The 13,279-nt window shown below is 35.8% G+C and overlaps 1 protein-coding gene across 1 annotated transcript; it reads right to left on the bottom strand.

The window, feature by feature from the left end:
* Positions 1-11,105: 11,105 nt before the first annotated feature.
* LOC145040033 (uncharacterized) lies at positions 11,106-13,050 on the bottom strand. The gene is made up of 5 exons (XM_078988028.1): positions 12,822-13,050; positions 11,873-11,978; positions 11,731-11,791; positions 11,348-11,631; positions 11,106-11,233 (listed from the first exon to the last, which is right to left on the bottom strand). The coding sequence occupies exons 1-5, from the start codon at positions 13,032-13,034 to the stop codon at positions 11,106-11,108; spliced, it is 792 nt and encodes a 263-aa protein (XP_078844154.1). The 5' UTR covers positions 13,035-13,050.
* Positions 13,051-13,279: the final 229 nt, after the last annotated feature.

Consider the following 13,279-nt stretch of genomic DNA (forward strand, 5'->3'; position numbering starts at 1 on the left):
GCCTACATCATTGATATGAATAGCAATCTTCCAAAACAACTTACGTGCCTCCTTCCAAAGATCTCAGAACAAACTGCAGTGCTGTGGCACCGAAGACTTGGTCATGCTAAAGCCAAGAACTTGAATCGTCTTGAAAAAAATGAGATGGTCTGTGGTTTTCCTGTCAAAGACTTTATCACATTTGAGAAGTGTATGTCATGTGCCCAAGGTAAGCAACATAGAAAACCAAACCTGCCAAAACAGGTCAACTTCAATTAGTCAGGGGCTTTAATTGCTACATATGGATTTGTTTGGACTAGTAAATGTTCTCAGCATCAACAAAAATTCTTATTGTCTAGTTGTGATTGATGATTTCTCTCGTTTTACATGGCTTTTCTTTCTATCCAACAAAGTTGGAGTTGCTGATTTGATTATGAAATTCACTGTATTGATTGAGAACCAAACTAACAACCGGGTGAAGGCGCTTCATACTGACAACGGAACAATGTTCAAGAATTCTGTATTCGATCATTTTTGTGAAGAAAAGGGTGTTGCTGAGAGGAGAAACAGAGTGGTGTTGCTGAGAGGAGAAACAGAACTTTAAAAGATGCTGCAAGGACGATGTTGTGTGACTCTAAATTACCAGTTTTCTTCTGGGCCAAGGCGATAAATACAACTTGCTACGTTAAGAATCGCTTGTTGATCAACAAAGCACATATGAAGACCCCGTGTGAAATTTTATATGGTAAGAAGCCTTCCGTCAGTCATTTCCGTGTATTTGGCTGCCCTTGCACCCTTCTTCACCTCGAAACCAACCTAAAGTTTAATGCCAATGCCGATGATTGTTACTTTGTAGGGTATGCTGCTCGCAATGCCTATAGGGTCTACAATAAAAAGACAAAGCATATTGTGGAATCTTATGACGTGCGTTGGTTGGAAGAAAATGAGACGGACGCTAGAGTGGGTTCGGATTGGTTGTTTGATTACACATCGCTATTCAAATTAATAAATGTGTCTTCGAGTAGCTCATCTAGATATGTATCTGGCTTGAAGAATATTTCTGAAGATGAAGACGAAGAAGTTGCCTACAGATCTCCATTGGCATCCACTTCACCATCTAAGGGGGAGTCCCCTACTATGCCTGAAGGGGAGTCCTCTGCTACGCCTGAGGGGGAGTCATATATGCGACATAATAGTCCTAAATCTCCAGCGCAAAATAATACTCCTGATGTTGAAACTACGCCACTCACTCCTATAGAAAGAGAGTTCATGCCTAATGATGCTTCCGCCATCTCTTCAACTTTTATGGAACTACTCTTTCCTGAGATTATCTCAAATGAGTTTATAGCAAAGCTGTCTAGAGCGGCTCAATCAACAAATGAAGGAGGTGTCAACATTCACACTCTTCCTATCTCTCTTAATGATATTAGCCAAGAGATACCTTCAAGGATTCAACACGATCATCCGATCGATAACAACATTGGTCAGCTGGGCGACGGTGTTAAAACCAGAAGTCAAAGTGGAGATGTTAATACTTGTATTTACTCTTTCTTTATCTCTCAAATAGAGCCTAAGAATGTTAAAATGGCACTGAATGCGCCCAGCTGGGTAGATGCAATGCACGACAAACTACATCAATTTGAAAAACTCGGAGTTTGGAAGTTAGTTAAGTTACCAAAGAGCAAGAAGTCTCTTGACATACGATTGGTTTATCGCAATCAGCAGGATGATTCAAGGGTTATTGTGCGGAATAAAGCTCGATTGGTGGTTCGCGGGTTTCGACAAGTCGAGGGTCTTGATTACACTGAAGTTTATGCTCCAGTAGCTCTCATGGAGGCTATTCGTATCTTCCTAGCATATGCTTCTTACATGAAAATGGACCTCAAGACCGCCTTCTTGTATGGCAAGGTGAAGGAAGAAATCTACGTTGATCAACCCTATGGTTTCGTTGACTCAAAGTTTCCTAATCATGTCTACAAGTTGGACAAGGCATTGTATGGGTTACATCAAACTCCTCGAGCATGGTATGCAACTCTAACAAAGCATTTACTCGAGCATGGTTACTCTCGTCGCACTATTGACCAAAATTTGTTTATCAAGCATGTCGGTAATGATCAGATACTTGTGTAAATCTATGTTGACAACATTATCTTTGGGTCGACTAGTCCACAACTCTGCAAGGAATTCGAAGGAATTATGAAGTTTGTCAATGCGCATGTTATCAGGCTACAGATCAATGATCGGATCGCTGATGTATCATACTGCAAGCTGACCTGACAAAATGTTTGTAGTTTGTCAATGCGCACGTTATCAGGCTAATCGTAAACTTTAACATCTTATTGCTGTCAAAAGAATTTTTCGGTATATCAAAGGTAGCCGAAAATTGGTTCTTTGGTATCCGAAGAATTCTGAATTTGATTTATATGCTTTTGCTGAGAGTAATTATGGAGGCTATGAGCTTGATAGGAAATCAACCTCAAGAGGGTGTCAATATCTAGGTGACAGACTAGTCTCGTGGCAGTGCAAGAAGCAACACAATGTCTCAACCTCAACAGCGGAGGTGGAATACGTTGCTGCATCTACCTGTTGTTCTCAAGTTATCTGGATCCAACATTAGCAGTTGGATTACAGTTTAAATTATTTAGAAACCCCCATTTACTGTGATAATGAGCTGCAATTCAAATTGCCAAAAATCCAGTCCAACGCTCTAAAACCAAACACATCGACATTAAAATTCATTTTATGAGAGACTGTTATGAATGTTCACTAATCCGGCTGGAATAGGTTCCTACTACTAATAATGTGGCAGATCTGTTCACTAAGCCTTTTAACAAAGCTCGTTTCGATGTGCTTGTGGGATTTCTGAAAATAATTTGTTTTGAGGATTTAAGTTTTTTTATTTTCGTTTCTTTTCTTAATTCCTCAAATTTTTAAGTTTTTTTTTGTAGGTAGGATAAATTAAATTTGCGCATATTACATTCCTTTATTTTTTATTTATTTTATTCTCACCCATGCATAATTTAGGGGGAGAAATAATAAAAAAATCCAAAAACAATAAAAATTGAAAAATCCAACATTAAAAAAATCCAGAAAATTAAAAAATTATTGTTGATAGTTCTGTTTGCAGATGCTGTGATGGGTAATGAATTTAGCAAGTGATAACGGGCAATCCGAATCTGCTTAACGTACCTAAGTTGAATCGTTTACACTCTGTAATGACGCACTGGTAGGCACGAAAGATTTTCAATGGACTTGACTAGGGAGAGTAGAACTTAATGAATTCAAGAACTTGACAAACATTAACCTAGTTAGATCCGTTTAGCCTGACATCACGACGCTGGGATAGGTTGAGCAGGAAGATATACATGGGAATCTACTAGTAACACTTAAGAACCTGTATCTAGAACTGTGGATTCACTCTTCCTGAATGTGCGGATTTTGTCCTTAATTCCGGTTAGATGGGGTGACTGGGAATTCCAATAAACTGGGTCTGTATAAGGTTATTTTTTTGCTTTCTTTCTGTTAGTCATATGTTGTCTCCTCTGCGTGATCGAGAGATCCGACATGGACTATAACATATGCAATTCTATCTCTCTACATCTTCTCTCTATGCAATTATGTCTATCTGTTAGCCACATACTGTCTCCTTTGTGTGACTCAAAATCCGACCTGGTACACAGTATATGCAACGTTCTCTTCTCAATTTCTCTAAAACTTCAGTTAGTCATATGTTTCATCCTTTGCGTGATTGAAAGAGATCCGAACTGGACATAAAACATAGGCATTCTAAATCTATCTTCTCTCTTAATAATTGTCTGCTCACCCGGTGTAAGGAGTATTTTGGAAGTCCTTGATGGTTGGGGCATGTTAGGAAGCCGTAAGCACATTCTAGTACAATTAAAAATGCACACATACAGGTTGTGTGTAGACCTCGCTGCTCAATTTATGCGGACAACAATATCCCTGGTTGTAGTTAGTTAAATGGTCATAAGAAAAATTAATTAAGAATTAGGGCCGATCATGATAATAAAAATTATATATATATATATATATATATATATATATATGTGTGTGTGTGTATATGTGTGTATCTGTGTGTGTGTGCATGTGTGTGTGTGTGTGTCATATCGATGGTAAATTGTCCAAATCATGTCACAAATGTTTCGTGTTTAAGTGGACCACAATATTGGCGATCGATCAGACGAAGACGTGAAGATAAGGGTACCGACAAGTGGAATAAGGTTGTCCAGCAACTTTGATCCGAGCGTCACAAATTCATTCTCAAAAGTTAAATTTATGTGTTGTATATTTTATTTGGAGTTAATTTATTTTTATTTTTATTTTTATTTTTTAATTTATTTTATTTTGTTAACTGTTGAAATCTAACCATTATTTTTAAATTTTATAGAGCTAATTTTATTTTATTTTTAATTTTAATTTTAGTTTTAATATTAATCCTCAAAAAGATTTGTTTTTAATTTTTTGAAAAATATTGGATTATGTTGGATCCTGTCTTATATTGTGCGGTCATCAGGTAAAGGGAAGCTATGTATAAAAAAAGGTTTACAGCCTGAATCATAATCATTTTCTTGATTCCAGTCGCAAACTCTTTCACAGTCTCTCTCCTCGAAAAAAATTCATCGATTTTTTGCGAAATTAATCCGATAGTTTTGAAGGTACTGCGTTTTCGACCAGGAATATGCATTTCGTTGTGTGATTAACCATGTTTTGAGGTTGAAATCGAGAAAAAACGAAGTGTCGGAGTTTACGATCGAAGGTTACGGTCGTAAGGTGTTTGCGGCCGTAAACTACCCAAGTGGTCACTAGCGTACAGTCAAGGGTTTACACCCGTAAACCCTCGTTGACCGCAAACTTTGACTTTGACCAAATTTTCAGTTTTAAAAAAATTATTAATTCACTATTGGGCTTTAAATTAAATTATTTAAAACATTATTTTTCTTCCTTGGTGTGTTTTGGTGCAGATAAGTTGGCAGCCTTAAAATTTGCAGATATGGACAATCTGGCTATGGTTCTCGTTGATCCTCCGTTGACCCATGGGGACTTCAAGTTGATGATTCACGGATTACAAGAATGTTGTCTAGCATCTGCCATCAAAATGAACACGGTTGTCTACCAGAAGATTATTCGGGAACTCCGGCAGACTGCCAAAATGACAAGGGACGATAATGGAGCTGTGACTGTAAGTGCGATCGTTTAGGGATGCAAGATTGTTATCGATGAGACCTTTTTGAGAGAGACTTTGCTGATCAACGACCTTCCAACCTTTTCCATGAAGATTGGTATTAGTGATGCTCAAAGAATATTAAGGAAGATGGGATATGAGGGCGATTCTCCACCAACAATGAAGAAACTTTTGCCGCCTTATTGGAGATTTCTAGCCCACGTGTTCGAGAGCTGTACCTCCGGCAGAAGGTCAGGTGCTGATGAGATATCCCTGAGAAACACTGGCATTGTTGTTTCTCTTGTTGTAGGGATCTGTTTTAACTTTTCTAGGTTTATTCTGGACGAGTTTCTGGTGAACATTAATGCCACTACTCGGGATACTTTTTTCATGTACCCTCGGTTGGTTCAGCTCTTCATTAATAAGCAATTTCCCAATTTGGTGAGGGATGGAGAAACACTCGATATGAAGTCTTTGTGTCGTCACACCATTGGACTCATTAAACAAAACCACAAGGGAAAGGTGGTCTTTCAGGGGTTGTATCCATTGGTCAAGTTCGGATGATTTGCTGAACCCAACGAAGCAACCGAGTCACATGGATCGTCAGACAAGATTTCATCAGAGCATACTTCATCAGAAAAGGTTATTTCAGAAGGAAATGTTGTCACAGTGTTGGATCAATAAGGAGAAGAGACTATTGCTCATGCTGTATCAGTTGCAAAGGAGCATAACCTAGAATTTGTTCAAGTTAAAGGAGATTACAATGAAGGATGATCTAAGAAAACTGCTGAGCCTAATCAATTTGAAGACCTTGATCTTACCGGCTTTGATCAAGATGATATTCCTAAGACTTTCGGAAGAAATGATGACTTCTAACAAGTGTAAATCTCAATACTTTGCAAGACAGTGTGAGTGATGTTGCTATCACAGCAATGGAGAAAAGGGAACAAGAATACGTTTTTGATTAAACGCCCGTTTCTTAGGAGCAAGTGGTTAGTTCTTCAACTCCTACGGTGACGGTGTCAGGGATTCCTCCCATTGATAGTGCATTGCCTATATTTGAACCACTTCAAGATGATCAACAATAGGACAGACTGTGCAACCTCCATCAAAAAGAAGAAGAAGAGATCCAGTTGTCAGGCTTCAAGATTTTGTCCTTTCTCAAGGCATGCCTACTACTCCGGCTATCATAACCGCATAACCATTTAGTGAAGGCCCTAGTGCCATTTTTGAAATCGGTGGCTCCTCTATACCACCAAGGTTCTCTCCCCCAGGGGCAGATCTTGAAGAGGCTTCAATTCGTTTTGCTCAGTTTTTGGCTCAAGAGCAAACCACTGCAACTGCTTCTAATGCAAAAGGGATGATTTTTAATGAGGGTCAGTCTAGAGATGAAGATTATGTGATCGACGAACATCAGAAAAGAGTAAATGTGCTTGATCAAAAAAATATTGAGCTCAGCATCCAAGTTGAAGATCTTCTAAGTGAAAATACAAATTTAAAGATTCAAGTCTCTAATTTGAAAGAAGACGGAGCTACAAAGACCAAGCAGATTTTTGAGCTCCAAGCTCATTTCAATCTTTTAACCTCCAGCTACTTTGATCTAAAAAAGAATCTTGAAGAAGATTTTGGTCTTAAGTACAAGACTAATGCGATGGTTGCGAAAGATTACACTGCAATGGTTGCTAAGATTATTAGTAAGAGAATGTGGATTGGAGCCATGGGGCTAGATGATATAATGATCGTGAACAAAGATTGGCATAAAGCTACCACCAAACCAAAGGGAGATTGAAACGTCTAATTAGTGGTTTGGTCTAGGCTTTCTATGTAATAGGTTCTTTTGGCCATTTGATAGCTTATAGTAGTTTGTTTGGAGACTACGATCACTATAAGGAGTTTAAAGCCATAAGTTGTTTACGGCCGTAAACCTAAGGTCGGCCCATGATAGTATATATAGAGGTTTGCTAGGTGTTTTTGTAGTTGTTCATGCCTCAGTATTCTCGGCTCCTTTAAACTGCAAGTTGTACGAGACATGATTCTAATAGAAAAGTGCGTGCAAGCTTGTTTGTTCTCGATTCTACTCGTTCTTAATTGCTAACTGATTGTATATGCTGTTTGATCACTGGTAAGATCCGTTTTATGACCTTACAAGTTCGTTGTACTATAACCTTTGTCTTAGGAATTTATTTCCACCATTTCACCGATGCATTCGACTCTAGTGATGATGAACTACCATTAATGGAATTATTTAAGAAGCTTTCATAAGCATACATAATTTGCTCTTCAGATTACTTTGCTCATTGGTATTGCTTTCCTTTGCCTTCGAGCCAATGGTTGATATTTTTCACATCATTTCTCATTTTCACAAATGAAACTTTGACTGTCTGCTTTTACTTAGGATTTTGAAAATGAGGTTTTGTGGGTTTAAATAGTTCATGTTTCTTCCCTTTTACTTTGAAATTTTCAAATTTTGATTTTGGAAAAGATGGTTTTGGAGAATTCTGAAACTGATTTTGATATTGATTATTCTAACAAACATATCTTCGATTAGAAACATTTTCTCCTTATTGAAAACTTCTTTGACCTCCAGGTTGATTGAATTTTCATTGTTCATTATAATGAACAACATTTATTTAAATTTTATTTCGAAAAACCCTTTCATTTTGAAGATATGGACCAAAATTCCTTGAACGTTGGTTTTGAGCAAAAGTTCCATTTCTTTTGTTTTGAAAAATTGGAGTTCGAACATGTTTTTGAACATTTGATTGACCTTTTGGAAAATCCTTTTGCTTTTAGGTTGACTTATTTTGAACAAATGTCTTGTTTTGAGAAAAAGTCTTAAATTGTTCAGTTGATTTTTGATTAAAAACTTTTTGTTCTTGAAAAGTCTTGATTCCAATTAACTTAGTTTGAAGCATTTGACATCGAAACACCCTCTTTTTTGCAACTTTTGGAACACTTTCAATGAAGACATGTGACTTTGTATTTTGATTTTTCAAAACAGTTTCTTTTGTTTTATTATCAACTTTTAATTTTTCAGATTTTACTTACCAAACGCATTTTGGTTTTTGTATTTGGAATGTTGTTGAGTTCTTGTTTTGATTGTATTCAATCGTCCTTTATTTGAGAAGAAACTATATTTTGTCACAACTTTTTTGTCCTCTTCAATCATTTTGCTTATTTCTGGATTCACTTTGTCACCATTTCTAGTAGTGAGAAACACTTGATTTGGGAACACAACTACATCTCTACATTTGAAATATGGATAGACGATTGAGTTTGATTCAAGATAATGAGGACCTTTGTCTTTCATCATCTTTTCAAACTGTTATGTTTCTTCATAAACATGTTCGACAACAACTATGGGAATAGTTTTTCCAATCGAAACGCCATCCTGGTCACTATCACTATCACAGTATTCTACAACAACTTGATCTTAATCATGAACTTTCGATGTAGAGGGTTGGTCACTATATACCTTCACCATTGAATCATGAAAATTTTCTTTGACCTTAGCCATCGAAGTCATATTAATGACAGATAATTAAGAACAATCTACAATTTCCTCTTCCTTAATTTCAATGATATTCTCAGAAGCATCTTCGATACTAGGAACATTTTGTTGAGAGTCTAATGTGAAATTCTCAGTCATTAACCTGTCCTATTTTAGAGAGAGTTTCATTAGCAATATGCACGAAATCATCAACATTCAAGCCTTAACAAATTTTAAAAATCCATAAGAATATGAACAACTAGGTGCTTTATCAAATTTAGATATCTTCTTTTCCAATCATAAGAAGTAGCATAAAATTTCTCTCTTTCATACTCTAAGAAAGGTAATAATTTCCTAGGTTTCCCTTTGCAAATGTCTGACGAATTTTGGAGTTCAGTTAAGTTGGCATACAATCTCTTAACGCTATTACAATAGATGTTTCTTTGTTTCACTAACAATGGATTATCAACTACAACTGAATCCTTATCTAGAGTGATATTTTGCAATTGAAGCTCAAGACTATCTATTCTACTCTTCATAGATCCCAGATGATTTTGAGCATCTAACAACAATGTATTCAAACACTAAGTTTCGATACTAAGATAAATTAGCATATCATTAACATATGTGAGAGTACCATAAAAATCAGAAGAGAATGTACCTTCGATGTCACAGCTGACTTATCAGCTCCTATTGACACTTAACACCTCCTAGTAACTTTTTTTCTCTTTCGAACTGTCTTCTTCAAATTATGCAAACATCACACAATGAGTCGAGTTTCTCATTTCTTCATCATCTGAACTAGATGACCATATCTGGTAAGTTCCATCTTTTGCATTCCCACCCTTCATGACCGATGATAAACCTTTGGTCTTTAGTCTCACCTCTTCCAGCCTTTTAACATATTACACTTCATCTTTTGCTCTCTCCTTCTTTTCCTCTTTTTTTCTCAGCGTACAATATTTTGCAAGATGATTTGCACCATTATAGTAGTTACAATCGAATCCTGTATCTCCCTTCAGTTTTTTCTCACTCTTCTCAACAACACTTTTACTATCTTACTTCTCTTCCTTCGACTCCACTCTTGTTCCTTTTTTGAATGAAGTGTTACGCTTGAATTCATTATTTCTTTTGAATTTTGGATTGAAAAGCTTGTTAAAGAACATTTTCAATTTATTGTTCAAAAAAATCCTTTGTTGACACTTTCGACATTAAGGCCAAAGGAGCTCCTAAACTCATATTTCCTTTTTCTGTGATTTCATTGATTTCACTCTTACGAGGTTTGAGTACATTGTACAAATCTCCCAAGGAATAGCCAAGAAAAAATTGCTGAGTTTTTATCACCAGGCTGATGTTCCTCCACCCCTTTCACAATCTCATCAGAAATGTAAGATTGCATTCAAGAGTTGAGTGTGTAACATCATAAAGATTGGACACACTACTAGAAAAAGGCCTTTTACGACGCTCATTGCGCATCGTAAAACGCTCAGACGACGCGCAAATGCGCGTCAAGGAAGGCCCTATCATAAAGAGACACATGTGTTAAACTTGTTACCATTAACATCTAATCGTATGGACTCGAGTGTTAAACTTGTTACCATTAATATCTGATTCATAAGTCCTTTCAACAAGATTGTTACCTGCATAAATGAAAACAAACAGGAACATTAACAGCCCAGCTATGAGCAATATTGTTAACTACATAAGTTACTAAGAGACTTATATACTCAGCTGGTTTGTAATATGGCACTAAGAAGCGCAAGAATTATTTGTGTTTTTCCTGCTCCTGGTGGATCCTACATAGACAAAAGGTAAGAATTAACATATAAGAAAAGGGCATTATAGTAATTACCTCCATGCAATACTCAATGTTCTTCTGGATAAGATGATTTAGAATCTCTGGTACATATCATAAGGATCCCAAAATCATATAGTTGGTTATTGTTTAATTGTTTAATTTATAACATTTTTCCCAGGATAAATGATGTTTATAAAAATATTTGAGAAGCCATACTCAAATATATATATATATATATATATATATATATATATATATATATATATATATATATATATATTAAGTTCATTAAGTCAAAAAGAAACTAACAATTATAAACTTAAAAAGGATACTTAGGTCCACAACTTAAACCAAATTATCTGAGTTTAGCAACAAGATGTACTCTTTACCCTGAAAAGCATGATTGAGGTAATCTTGTTAAGTCTTATAAATTTAAAATGTTAATATAAAAAAAATAAAAAAATGGACAACTGGATTTACTTGTAATAATAATTCATCAATTTTGCCACTCTTCTTCAAGGAGAGCAAAGCCTCCTAATGATCAAAAGAAATTGTATTACAGGGGCTAAAAAAACAGACCAACAAATAATACTAGAAGATTTCAGCAAACGTGGGTCTGGGATCCTAATCAGACCATACCTACAAGTTTATTTCTTCTAACTCATCAAACATGGAATAAACCGCCCCTCTGGCGATATGGTAGCCATATTGTTCTTTAGGTGATTAGTGTCAACATTTCCCAACAGCTTTCCAGATTTGCCATGCCAAAGTTTAATATCAGTTCCTGTAAAGGCAAATAACAAAGGGTAAAATGGTCATTTACTCGGATTCATTCCATCCAGTCCATAAAAGAATAAGTCTTTACGTATAAAACACTTGGCATGGTATAAGAACATACCCTCTGAACTTGATGCAATAATTGTACTTCCATCAACAGCACCATGAGTAGCTTTAGTGCCAAATAAAGTGATGGTATACTTTTTATCATGAACATTATGGTGTTCCCATTTTATTTCAGGCTTTGACTGTTGAATATTATCGCCAGATTTTGGCTTGTCTTCTCTATACATGTATAAATTTGCACCAGTAAGATTTTGTGAAGCCACAATAACTGAATAAGCATCATCAACAAATGCAACTACAGTTGGATGGCCTCCAGCTGGCAGGTTAATTCTCATAAACCTACATTTATGATAGTACCAAAATAATAGAAATCATTATAATGTGGGAAACATTGATATAATAGTTGGTATAAAATTATAAAAACTTAGGACTTCTTACTTAAAGCTTTTACTTGAAGCATCATCCAACTTAAATACTCTGACTACACCATCATCACAAGCTGCAAGGACACATAAGTTGAATTCATTAAACTCATAATTGGGTTATTATTTGTAAAGTTAAAGATTGTGATGAGAATTACCGGTTGCTAAACTATGACCATCTGATGAGAAGCATAAGCCATTAACAGAACCTCCATGACCTTTTAAAGTATTTAAGTCTAATGGGTGATGGCGCTTGTTCAGATCCTACATTCACAGCTATTAGTGATAAATGAGAATATGATCTGATAAATAGATTGTTAAGAATCAACTAGATCACCTATCACAGTTTAAAGATACATAGATACAACTACATCATTAATTTTAAATTTTAATCATATATTTCAGCAACCAGGCTTGATTTCATAAATTTAAAATCAGCATGCAGTAGAAACAACATACCAGAAGTTCCATCAGAAAATGTGTACACATAACAAAATCTTATCAGCATGGATACTAAAACTTATATGTCCACTTTTGAATTTTGAGATATATTCAATACTTCTAACTTCAGTAATCATATTAACTAGCATCATGAATATTCCAGTGCATCTAATTATGGACAAATATTGGTATCTATGTAGAGGATATGAATGATCCTTACTAATGATTCAAAATCTTAGAAATAACTTTCATTTGTATTCCCGTATTTATAGGTATCGCCCTCCCCTGACGATTTCATTTAGAATTTTAACATCAACATTGTTTTGACATGACAATCGCTAGTATACCAGATTTCACATGTATATCTCCATCGCAATATCATATACTTATAACGTGAACAAAAAATGTTGGTACAGATAGCCGTGTATAAAGCCCTAGAAATTGAAGATGGAAGGGTTTTATACTCATAACTTATCAACGATTCAACGTGAACATCAAGCTTTTAATCATATTTCTCAAAATTAGGTTAGAATTAGTGACTCATTTCATCCACCAACTTCAAAATCATTTGATTCACCAAAAAACATATCAATTAATAAACACATAACCATCGACCCATCGCCTCATATGATTATCAACTGAATGTCGCTTATAATTGTTTTTTACCTTATCAGCATGTGAATGATGAGGCTTGGACTGAGATTTCTTAGTTTGCTGAGGCTTTGAATTCTTCAGATTCGGTGCCGCCGCTTCGGCGGGCTTTGTGATGGAAGCAACCTCCAATTTCCTCTTGCGAAAGTAGCTACTAAAGGCTACAAAAGCGATCAGATCTCCGAGAATCAGAGAACTAAGTATTTCGATTGGTACGATCGGTTCCATTTTCAGTTGATTTTGGTTTAGGATCAACGACGCCCACTCCTTTGAGCCTGATAATCATATCAAGAGTGCTAGATTCAGATTCGCTTTCTATTCAAAATGTCCAATTTTTTTGCTGGATACGGTCCAAATTTTACATAGGAGCCACCAAATCATTCAAAACTAGAAAAAGATATGTGAAGAATCGAAAAAATAAAAGCATTACCTAGGTCTCTAATGCAGAAGTTTCAAATGTGGTGATGAGATGT

This window comes from Lactuca saligna, chromosome 4, assembly GCF_052625555.1.
Source record: "Lactuca saligna cultivar CGN05327 chromosome 4, ASM5262555v1, whole genome shotgun sequence".
Lineage (NCBI taxonomy): Eukaryota > Viridiplantae > Streptophyta > Magnoliopsida > Asterales > Asteraceae > Lactuca > Lactuca saligna.

What these genes read in the sequence shown, in the direction of transcription:
- LOC145040033 (XM_078988028.1), bottom strand. Translation starts at nt 13,034, where the DNA reads ATGGAACCGATCGTACCAATCGAAATACTTAGTTCTCTGATTCTCGGA. An exon ending in GCTTCAAGTAAAAGCTTTAA is followed by an intron (nt 11,632 to 11,730) that starts GTAAGAAGTCCT and finishes TCATAAATGTAG; the next exon opens with GTTTATGAGAATTAACCTGC. An exon ending in TATTGCATCAAGTTCAGAGG is followed by an intron (nt 11,234 to 11,347) that starts GTATGTTCTTAT and finishes TTGCCTTTACAG; the next exon opens with GAACTGATATTAAACTTTGG.